A 12,334-nucleotide genomic window follows, 5' to 3' on the forward strand; every position below is an offset into this window, starting at 1 on the left:
AGCCAAGCTGCAGGTGGCCAACTATCGAGCGATTCCGATAACGACGACGTAGATGCGCCACTGGCAGCACAACAGCCATTAGCAGTACAACAGCCGGCAAGGCAACTAGTGGCACCTCAGCTAGCAGTACCGCAACAAGCTGCAAGGCAGCCAGTTGTACCGCAACCAGTAGCACCACAGCAAGCTGCACCACAACCAGCGCCACCGCAGCCACCACTGCCGAACAGGCGTCAAAGGAGAATTCCACTGGCCGAGCTAATTCGTGAAAATCAAATGGACTATCAAAATTGCATCCGAAATAAATTGCCAAAGCTTCTTCGGGAGCTAGGTGTACCAGACTCGGACTCGGATAAGATATGTAATAAATAATATAAATTATTTCCTTAAAATAATTTTATTTATTTATTGAGAAATAAGGTTTTTCCGTTGCTAAGGAATCGGGATTAATTTGCTTTTATCCCCGAGTTAAACTGGTTCCCGTCTTATCAATGCAGAACTGTTGTGTATGTGTAGTGAGCCGAGAACATGGCTTGCTGTTCGATATAAAAGCAAAAATCCCGTGCAAAATCTTCACTGTATTTCTACACGTCGTTCAGTAAGTTTAACTTACACTGTTCTACACGTCGTCAATACACCGCAATTAGAAACGTCTTTGAGTTTGCCACGTGAAGGGTTAGGCATAGACAGCGAGGCCGGGAGAGGAACGATGGTGTTCAAAGGCAGAATGCCAGAGCGAATCGCCATGATGACCAGCAACAGGAAAACCGCCCAAGGACGAGGGGTCAGAAACGTCAGGCGGATGAAATGGCTAGAGACGAGGTTCAGAACCCACAACCACACGACCTTGAGACAGGGGCAGACGAATTAGAGACAGGGGGAAACAGACTCCTACAGGATGATGCCGGTGGGTGCAATAATAATGTTATTGATTTTGAAACTGTTCTGCATGGTTCTGGTATTTTACAAAATAATGTAGTTGATACAACGAATCAAAGTAGAAATTCAGTGGGGTGTGGCGAGGTAAACGTACAGGGCAATTCTAGTAGTTCGTCTATATGGCCGTTGAGTCTATTATCAAACCAAACAGGTCACAGCTCATGGCAAAATGCACAAAACGTACCTTCTATTCGTCTAGCCAATGACGATTTGGCGGCACATGTGCCTTCACCTCTTAAACAACAAATATGTAAAGGCGAATATATAAATTTGGCGTTATTGCTGAAAGGGGCGGTCGAGCTGTCAAGTTTTTGTACAGGGGGCCTTCTGAAGTTGTCTGCTGACGGTCACATCGAATCCGCTTAAAAAGAGTGTAAGGACAAGATTAATTCTATAGAACAGTGGACGAACGCGTTCATAATTTACACGTCAATTTATTTACTGAATCATAGTGATAAAATTCATGAGATGCTCCATTATATGTACAATATTAGGGAGTGCGCTATGCGCCAGGGAGGTTTTGCATGGCGTGTGTATGACGAGCAGTTTCGGTTACGTCAGGCAATATCGCCCGCATCCTGGTCACAAATCAATAATGATCTGTGGTGGCGATGTATGCAGGTTAACGACACGCCGAAAACGGTTCAAGCGAACACACGTCGTTACACGTGCAATGACTTCAATAGCGGCAATTGTATTTGGCCAAATTGCAAATTTTCTCATGTATGTAACACATGCTTCGCTCCACATCCAGAGGTGTCTTGTAATCAGTACAACTCTTCAGTGAAGTACCAGAACCCACGGTCCCGGGGTAATTTTCAAAGTAGGGCATTTCGGAGACCTTTCAGGGGTCAAGGCCGTGGTCTCGCCCAAAGATAAAAGCATAAACGAAAACCCAGCACAAGAGCCGCAAAACAGTACCTCAGCAGAAATTTTGCCTCCAGAGCCTATAAACTTAGATATCAATAATCTAGCAAATTCACCGGTCAATGTAGAAGCTTTGAAACGCTACGCTCACAATTATGATAAAGAAGAGGCTGATTTTTTAATTCGTGGTTTCACTCAAGGTTTTCCAATTCAGTATACGGGGCCTAGGTTACCACGTGATTCAAAAAATTTACGCTCTACCTCTCTGAACCCGGATATAATTAAATCTCAGATAAATAAGGAAGTAGAAAAGGGTAGAGTAGCTGGTCCGTTTTCAGAGCGCCCGCTTCCCAATTTGATAGTTTCTCCGATTGGTTTAGTTCCGAAAAAAACGCCGGGCGAATTTCGTATGATACATCACCTGAGTTACCCGGAGAATGAGTCTGTCAATAGTTATATCGACCCAGCAGTGTGTACTGTCAAATACACCAGTTTCGATGAAGCTGTTAAATTAGTTCAAGATCTAGGTCAAGGCTGCAAATTGTTCAAATCTGACATCAAAAGCGCATATCGCTTGATACCAATACAACCATCGGATTTTGAACTATTAGGTTTCTGTTATAATGAAAAGTTTTATTTCGATAAAGCACTCCCTTTTGGGGCCTCGATAAGTTGCATAACATTTGAAAGATTTGCTAGATTTTTAGAATTCTGCGTTAAATCAAATCTGAAATCCGACAAATTAAAACATTATCTTGATGACTTCATTGGAGGCGGTTCTACAACAAAATCTTGTACAGAGGCTTTAAAGATATTTAAGGATACAATGTCGGAATTAGGCGTACCGTTGGCAGACGAGAAAACAGAAGGCCCGACCGAGATTCTTGTATTTTTGGGTTTAGAACTTGATTCTATTCAGATGGTGGTCCGAATTCCGCCTGCTAAAATTCAGGAAGTAATTAAAAAAATAGAGGAAATTCTGTCTCATGAAAAAACAACTTTGAAAAAAATGCAATCCTTGATTGGTTCACTGAATTTTTGCTGTAGGGCTATTGCTGTGGGTAGACCATTTTGTCGTCGCTTAATTGACTCAGTCTGCAGGCTTACCAAGCCTTATTACCACATAAGGGTTAAGAAGGAAATTTGTTTAGATTTAAGAATGTGGTTAGGATTTTTGCGAAATCACAATGGTGTATCCGTTTTTCATGACCGTTTTCTGGGTTACCAATGAGGATGTACAGTTGTTTTCTGATAGTGCTGGGGGTAAAGGTTTGGGCTTCGGAATTTATTTTAAAGGTCACTGGTGTAATGCAAGATGGCCGGACACGTGGCACGCACGTGGCATAACCTCTGATATAACGTTACTGGAACTATTCCCCCATTTTAGTTGCGTTATACATTTGGGGTACTGAATTGACGAACAAAAAAATCAAGTTCAATTGTGATAATATGTCTGCTGTTCAAATTTTAAACAAACTGTCTTCTAAATCGAGTCAGGTCATGTGCCTGGTTAGAGTATTGACTTTAAGATGCCTTCATTTAAATATTCTTATCAAAGCCAATCATGTGCCCGGTCGATTTAATAAGATTTGTGATGCCTTGTCTCGCTTTCAGCTGGCAAGGTTCAGGAGGCTGGCGCCAGAGGCAGACCCAACGCCTACCCCAGTTCCAGATTTTCTTTGGAACATCTTCGATATAGAGCTGGACAGCTTCTTCGGTCAGGAATTGCTACCAACTCACTTATGACTTATAACACCGCTCTCAGAGCATTTGAAATATTTAGACAGTCATATAATCTTCCGAAAGTATGGCCTATACGTAGTGAACACGTCATTTTATTCATGACGTATTGCTTTGAGAAGGGGTTTTCTCCTAAGTCTATCACAACTTATATTGCTGGTTTGAACTATTTTCACAAACTAGGTGGATTTTATAACATAACGCACGTGTTTGTTATAAGCAAACTATTAGAGGGTTGTCGTAGAAGTCGAATCACCCAGGATGTTAGGGCCCCTTTAACTAAATCTACGTTAATGGCGGTATGCAATGTTTTGTCTCAAGTTTGTTACAACATCTACGAAACAAGACTATTTACGGCTATTTTCACGTTGGCCTATTTTGGCCTGTTTAGAATAAGTGAGTTGGTGGCTTCAAGCGCTGGCCGGGTCGGATATCCTATTGAACGGGCAGACGTCTCTTTCAGTAATAACAAATTAATTATATGTCTAAGACACTCTAAAACATGTCAGAGAGGGAATCCTATTTTGTTGAAAATACCGGGAGAAACCGGTCCAATTTGTCCAGTGAACAAAATGTGGGAGTTTTTAATAGTTAGGCCAAGCCATAACGGCATGTTTTTCTGTCACGGCGATTGCTCTCCAGTAACTAGGGCTCAGATTTCTGCCGTTTTAAATAAATGCATCAATAAGTTGGGCTTGTCCGGTATGTACCGATCACATAGTTTTCGAATCGGTAGGGCTACAGACTTAGCAACAGCTGGCCTTCATTCAGAAGCCATTATGAAACTCGGCAGATGGACGTCAGACTCGTATAAATTGTACATTCGTGTCTAAATATTACAGAATCTGTAGTAAAATTTGATTGATACTATCACGTGATAATTCTGACCTTAGCAATAGCTAAATTTCGTTCCAAAAGTTATATGTAAAATCAAAATATCATATTGTACTTACAAATATTTCGTCGTGGAACTTGTACACAGTATATGTGGACTATATTTAGTTTGACCTTTACCGTAATTAGAATCAGTTCTTTATTTAGAACAGGAACTACTTTTGGGAAAACCGATTTGATCATGAGCGTAGCTTGAAAGAACTACATATTTTCTTGTTATAGTTACCAATTGTGGAACACTATAATTTCTTTCTATATATGAAATTTAAATCTTATTTTAGCATTTGTATTTTAATATCTCAGATATATGGATAGTTGGGGATTCGATCCCGTTTTGGGCTGGCGAGCGGGCCAAAACAACAGGGAAGGCTAATCTGCGTCTAGATGGCAGGACGATCGCCTGGTGGGGCGTGAGGGGTCTGCGATGGAGTGGTTTTCGACGCACAGTCCAAAGCCAGGTGTTGCTGTCTCCTCCTCCTTCTGCCATTGTCATACACTTAGGTGGGAATGATTTACATGATCTTTCTATTATAAAAATAAAGAAGAGCATTAGATCCGAAATACGGTACTTAAGAGAGGCCTTTCCTGACACCGTTCTAATTTGGATTGATATCCTACCGAGGAGAATTTGGAGAGGGGATTTTTCACCTAAAGTAATAGATGAAAAAACGTAAGAGAGTAACCGTTTCGGTCGTTCTCTTGTTACTAGGTCAGGCAAAAGTGACTGGGTTCTCCTGATATAGATGTAGAAACTAATTTCTTTCGCACGGATGGCGTCCATCTGAACGAAGTTGGGTTAGAGTTTTACCTCGATTACTTAAGAGATGCTTTATTAAAAAATTTGTAAATGTTAATCTTCAGTCTGTTGATTTTTTGGGGGGATAAATTTTTTGCAAAATTTATTGTGGCGAAAAAAAATCAATCGACCTGGAGGAGATTGGGTGCCGGGCGCTGGTCGAACATTTACTTATAAGCACTAGATGTTTGGCAGTAGCTCTTGACTTATTTCGAGGTACCACTTTGGTACGAAGCCAGAGTAAGCCGAGGTCTACGGTCATGCATTCGGGTGTGGTCCGTGTAGGCTACTATATACCATTTGCAGGTTTTTCAGGATTATCGTATCGTGTATTGTTTCATGTTTACGCCTGGTCTCCTCTCGCTCGAAGATTTTTAGAGCGGCCAAAACATGCCAACTTAATCTTTCAAGTTTCTCTCACACAATCATATCTGTTGATGCATTTACTTTGGAAATGTAAAGTTTCTCTCATATCTATTGATGCATTTACTTTTAGCAAATGTTCCTTCAAAACTAACTTTTAAGTCATTATATTGGTTCATCATAAATTTCTTATGCATGTATTACGTTATATGCTCTTTAAATATGTAAAATATAGTAATGAGGTAAATAAAACAATGAATGTTACATGTTCTTATTTTATTTCGAATAACTTGAAATAATATAAATTATTTCCTTAAAATAATTTTATTTATTTATTGAGAAATAAGGTTTTTCCGTTGCTAAGGAATCGGGATTAATTTGCTTTTATCCCCGAGTTAAACTGGTTCCCGTCTTATCAATGCAGAACTGTTGTGTATGTGTAGTGAGCCGAGAACATGGCTTGCTGTTCGATATAAAAGCAAAAATCCCGTGCAAAATCTTCACTGTATTTCTACACGTCGTTCAGTAAGTTTAACTTACCCTCCCGCCTCACCCCTATAATTGCTATGCATTAATTTTGCTTTATATATTTGGTTAAAAGAAAGAGAGAAAGGCCTAAACATTTAGTGTTTTTTCTTGGTATAACATGCAACATGGGTTATTTTGTATCAGTTTTGCTGCTTTTAGTATTATCCTTTCAGGATCGTTCATATTATGACGTTTTGTTGAAATTGTCAGTGAGCTGGTAGTGCAACGTTATGACGTCTCCGATATCCAATTACAAACACATCCAAGGAAGTTACGTTAGAACATTTGGTTACACAGAAAACTAAGAGTAAGGAACTTCCAGGTACTGTAAATGTTACATGGCGACGCTTGGAAATTACAATCGAGTTAAATCCCGGACATGGAACTGAACTACAGAAAATAAGTGAATTTGTGTTTTTGACTTGTATATCAGTGTTTGTTTAATAAGTTTGTTTCGAACTTTGTGAGGATATCGGAAGTTAGATGATTACTCTAGGACGTTTTTTATTCTTAAGATAAATTGAGGAAAAGAAATGATATAAACTTGTGCATTACATTTTCTTTATTATTTCGTTTATGTCTAAGTTTCATTGATACGTTAAAGCTCACTGATAATAATTCTTTGTCACTTCTATGAATCAGTAATTGTTTTATTTTAATTATTAGGATTGTCGCTCAAGTAAAGTTGAGGAGATCAGACGAGGCATCTGGTTAACGAGGGTGATAAATCTAATCGGTTGGGGTTTTTTTTTTCATGGTCACGAAGTAATTTATACAGTGAATGTTGAACTATAGATAATATAGGCATTTAGCTTCAGACATTTGTTTCGTAACTGTTCAGTGGATTTGGCATAATGGACATAGTCAGCTTAGTTGTGCATATGTAGGATGCGTATATACGGGCTATCAGTGCTATTAGGATTCCTTAACCAGTACAGCTTGCTCACGACACCAAGGGTTGTTAATTTTGAAAGATGCACATTGCTATTTAAGGTTGGTTGACCCGTGTTGCTTCGGGTCACTAGGTCTCGTCCTTATAGTACTGGCGAGTCCTAGATTGCGTTGCATTGCGTTGCTTGCTTGTGAAGTGCCTGTAGTGCACCACTATTGTATTTGCGAGTCTGATATAGCATTGCGTTTTTAGCAAAGTAAAGTGTCCGTAGTGCATCACTATAGTACTGGCTATCTGTAGTTCTTTTTGCGTCTTGCACAAGTGAAGTGTCTGTTGGCATCACTAGGTTATTAGTGAGGCCTATGTTGCATTGCGTTTTGTGAAGTGGTGTCTGTAAAACATCCCTTGGTGATCGTATGATAGGCCCAAACAGTCTGGTCAATACCGATGGTAACCACGAGCTGTGTCACAAATATTTAATAGGTGCCGTTTTTTGTGGATAATTTTGGGTGCTTCTTTTTTGTTTGAAAGCATACTTATAAGCACTAGATGTTTGGCAGTAGCTCTTGACTTATTTCGAGGTACCACTTTGGTACGAAGCCAGAGTAAGCCGAGGTCTACGGTCATGCATTCGGGTGTGGTCCGTGTAGGCTACTATATACCATTTGCAGGTTTTTCAGGATTATCGTATCGTGTATTGTTTCATGTTTACGCCTGGTCTCCTCTCGCTCGAAGATTTTTAGAGCGGCCAAAACATGCCAACTTAATCTTTCAAGTTTCTCTCACACAATCATATCTGTTGATGCATTTACTTTGGAAATGTAAAGTTTCTCTCATATCTATTGATGCATTTACTTTTAGCAAATGTTCCTTCAAAACTAACTTTTAAGTCATTATATTGGTTCATCATAAATTTCTTATGCATGTATTACGTTATATGCTCTTTAAATATGTAAAATATAGTAATGAGGTAAATAAAACAATGAATGTTACATGTTCTTATTTTATTTCGAATAACTTGAAATAAAGATATTAAAACTGAAGGTGTTTATTTTTTCAATGAGTTTTCAGCATTCAGTAAAAAAAAAAGATATCCAAACTAAAAATATTTTGAGACGACCCTCCCCCACCAATTGTCATGTTCTCCGACCTTTGTATTCGTCTTCGTCTTAAATCGGAAATGTCCAATAGTGCGATGGTTTTAAAACTATTACAGTCGTTTTCTTGAAAAAAAAAGGTAAGTGGTTTCATAATGCTCACACATGTATTTATTTAAGCTGCTCAGATAAACACCAAGTCGGTGCGTAAATAAAAAAAAAAAAATCCGCAACAACTCATTTTATAGATGTAAAGTATCAAAACAATGTAAATTTAAACGTTTCTTCCCGAGATTTTTTATAGGATTAATAAAATATCATGTAAACTTAAGGAGGTAGGTAACCTTACTATTTGTATGTGCGCATGCCCAACCGGAAGCTAACGTGACGATTTACGACGACGTTTACGACAAACTAAATATGTTTGTATAACCATTCTTCAGAAAAAAATAACATGAATCTGCTTAATGGTTTAATAATGCGGAAATACTGAATAAATTGTCGCAGAAACGCTTCAAAACATTGTTGCCTTAAAATGACGTCACTGACATAATGACGTTACGTGTCAGTCACCGCGCAAAATTAATAGCTTTTATTTTGAAAGTACGTAATTCTGTGCATTTTCTTTATTTGAACTATTTTCAAACAGCCATTATTTGCTGAAATATTTTTTCTGAGTTTTTTAGCTCTGAATAATAATCAATGTTTTGCTTCTTTTATGTAGTTATATCGAAATATTATGCGGAATGTATGAAAATGGATGACGGTAACCAATGTTATTTTGAATACAGTTGAGTGAAAGGTTACTTTTTATGGCCATTTTCTAATTAAAAATCTGGCAGTTTGATTTGTAATACCTATTTTTCAATTTGCGTTGATAATTTGTTACTTATATTCTAAGACTAAGCTCTAAAATTGTTCAAATTTTAGTAGAAAATTGTAGTTTCTTGAACTGAGCTGATGTTACCATGGAAACGAAGTGCGTGACCTATATATTTAAATGTGAAATTCAAAAGCGTTGACACTGGTCTATTTAAGGAACACAGCTTCGGCTTTTTATTTTCATTTCAACAATATCCATGAGAATAATAGCAGCATGCAGAACGATTTTTCATGAAAAATGCCAGACGAAGGGTACTGCTGTAAGTATTTCAAGCTGTGAAATTTGTTTGAATAAATGCAAGTAACACGAAAATATTACTTATGTTAGAAATAATATGTTTTAAAGCTACATTAACAAGAAAGGTAATTTTATTCAATTTATTTTATAAGAAATTACGACAAAATGCAAGATATAAGCTATTTTAAACATCTTTGTTGCCATGGTTACTTTAAATTTTAAGAAAAATAGGGTACCATGTAAAGCGCTTGGTATTTGGCTAATAATATTACTCAAAATTTCATGTTGGCCATGAACAGAATGGCACTAAAACCGCCGAAAACCCCGTTTTTATACATAGTTGTTTAAAAATGAGAGAAAATGCGTTACCATGGAAACACGAGCCCCGCGACATATACATTTTAAGCTTATATTAGAAAGCTAACGCGCATACTAGTAAAATTATCAATTAACCAGACTTCTACGGATATCAATGAAACCAAATTACACTGAAAAGTGTTAAATATCCGTATTTTCCTGCTTCTTTCAATACAAAATACCTTTGGAGGGTCATGTACTTCAAACCTGGATAAAAATTGAACTTGAAGGGACAGAGATAAACGAAATTGAGATTGTAGCAGTTAAAACATCATATTACACGAAATACAAAAAATTGCTACGGTTCAACTAATTTGAATTTACCTTGGTAACAAGGTAACCTACCTCCTTAAAAACATTCAATGTTTAAAACGGTATTTTAAGCTTGTAACACTCTGACGTCGTTGGTTGAATTTTCCTCAATGTTACGGGAAATTCAGTGTACATATATATCCACGCTTTCTGCGAAGAAGTAAGATTTCAGGTAAACTTTGCAACTTGAAAATTGTTGAGGACATTAGAAACAAGCTGGGCTTGTGATCAACGGATTATCACTGGAAAGCTTTATACCAGTCTCATGAAAACTGCTAAACATATATTCCACATTGTTCTTTGGAAATCATTTACAATGATAAATTGTCTGATTCTGATTTACCAAATTTTCGAGACAACTACTTCAAGGCTGATGAATAAGTGATTTATGGGAATATTTATCATTGTGGTCAATGTCTGCAATAAAGATGATATAGTACAAGTAATTCCGCTAGACTGTTTGTATCTTCTGTTATGGTTATATATGAGAGGCTTTGTATTACATGACGTAAAATTCAGTTCGTTTTTATGTATGGTTTGCAAGTAGTATTGAGATAGACACTTGAACTATAGCACCAATGATAAAAACTTGAAACGTGCAGGAAATCTTTACATGACCATTCGAATTTCAAAAGAAATTGATCCCAATATATATATATATATATATATATATATATATATATATATATATATATATATATATATATATATCAATTTTTAAGATGACAGCCATTTTCACTTGAATTTATTACAAATTTAACCTCACGCTAAAACTGAAAATCAGCAAGGACGAATCTAGATATCATATTACAATATCCGGAATGTTTCGTTTCTTTCGCTACCTCTTCAGCAAGATGGAATATTTGAGCCGAACCACGAGAAAACCAACATAGTGCGTTTGCGACCAGCATGGATCCCGACCAGCCAGCGCATCTGCATGCTGTTTGCTTTCAAAGCCTATTGCAATTAGAGAAACCGTTAGCGAACAGCATGGATCCTGACCAGACTGCGCGGATGCGCAGGCTGGTCTGGACCCATGCTGGTTCCAAACGCACTATGATGGTTTTCTCATGGTGCGGCTCAATTATTATTATTTTTATTTTGCACGATTTGTCACAAATTTAATGTGAAATTAAGCTGATAGGCTTTCTTTGTTTGCCAAAAAAAAACAGCTTCAGATTAATAACAATAATCAAAGTTGATGTAAAAGACCATCAAATACATTGTTGTATCATCAAGCATATGTCGGAATAAGCCATAAGAAAGTAATATCTAATTATTGTTAAAAACATATAAGCTTGGCAGGAAAACAAGAACATCGTCTCATAAAAGCCGGTAGTGTTGTGTTTTCATAAAAGCAAACTATGGATTGCAAATCTTTATGACGTTTCTTAAGAGACATCTATGACGTGTATTACAATGATGTCTTTATAACAAGAAAAAATAACATATCATCTTTTTGAAATGTGAATTCCAACCATAATCCAACGGATAAAGAACTAGTATTTTAGGCATTGATATTTTTGTTTATCTAGCAATTGTATTTTCTGATCTTAATTTCATGCAGTCGGTCGTCGGATACCAAACGTATGTAACTGATTTACATAGTAATAGCGGACAGGTAAAGATTGTGAACTGGTGATATATTAGTAAATGTGCTACGGCGTATATCTGACAAGTACATTAGAACAACTGAACTCTAAAAACTCTAAAAAAACTCTTAAATAACTGTTATTGGAAATTCTTGGTGTACTGGACTACTTTCTGTGTATATATTAAAACACAAGTGAAGTTTTCTGCATCTGTGACATAAACATCTCTGCAGATGAGTCTGGACTTATGTATATATATCTAACAAAGACATAGATCAATTAATGCTTGTGTAATGTTAAAAGAAACATCTTACAGAAAAACTGAACAAATACAAAGCGAGAACAAACATATAATCATATACAATCTGGCGTCGTCTTAGAAACATAAGTTGTGAGGTCATCCTGCTCAATGATCACAACATATCATTCATAATTCTTTCCATGTTCAAAACATCTCTGGATTACATTTTATTTGAAAAAAGTTAAAACTGGAGACGTTCTTAAATATAATTTCATCAATTTATGATTACAATTATATGTAATCTACGATACATTAAGTTTGAAGGAAGATGTAAGGATGCAACAACTAAATCTTACAAAGAAATAACATGTTAAATAACATTCGCATTGTGATATTCAGAAGATACAGCATTATTCTGGAATTGTTTCAAAAACAGAAACTTTAGAAATCTGGCAGAATAATTACATATCTGTTTGACTTCTGCGCTATAATAAATGGGTAAATATTGCAACGCAAACGATGCGTTAATTGTTTATTGTAACGAATATGATGTTTGATATGGTGAATTATATGTCTAAGAAGAAAATTATTATGAATCT

General features: G+C 36.8%; 1 protein-coding gene across 1 annotated transcript in view; it reads left to right on the forward strand.

Annotated features, from left to right (window-relative positions):
- The first annotated feature begins 675 nt into the window (after positions 1 to 675).
- LOC123555069 (uncharacterized) overlaps positions 676 to 12,334 on the forward strand; it is a 46,313-nt gene continuing 34,654 nt past the window's right edge. Inside the window, exons 1-2 of the mRNA XM_053532607.1 lie at positions 676 to 904; positions 4,741 to 5,107. Coding sequence (XP_053388582.1) covers positions 805 to 904; positions 4,741 to 5,107 — 467 coding nt within the window. The 5' untranslated portion in view covers positions 676 to 804. The remainder of the gene's footprint in view (positions 905 to 4,740; positions 5,108 to 12,334) is intronic.

Source organism: Mercenaria mercenaria, unplaced genomic scaffold (assembly GCF_021730395.1).
Source record: "Mercenaria mercenaria strain notata unplaced genomic scaffold, MADL_Memer_1 contig_1562, whole genome shotgun sequence".
In the NCBI taxonomy this organism is placed as follows: Eukaryota; Metazoa; Mollusca; class Bivalvia; order Venerida; family Veneridae; genus Mercenaria; species Mercenaria mercenaria.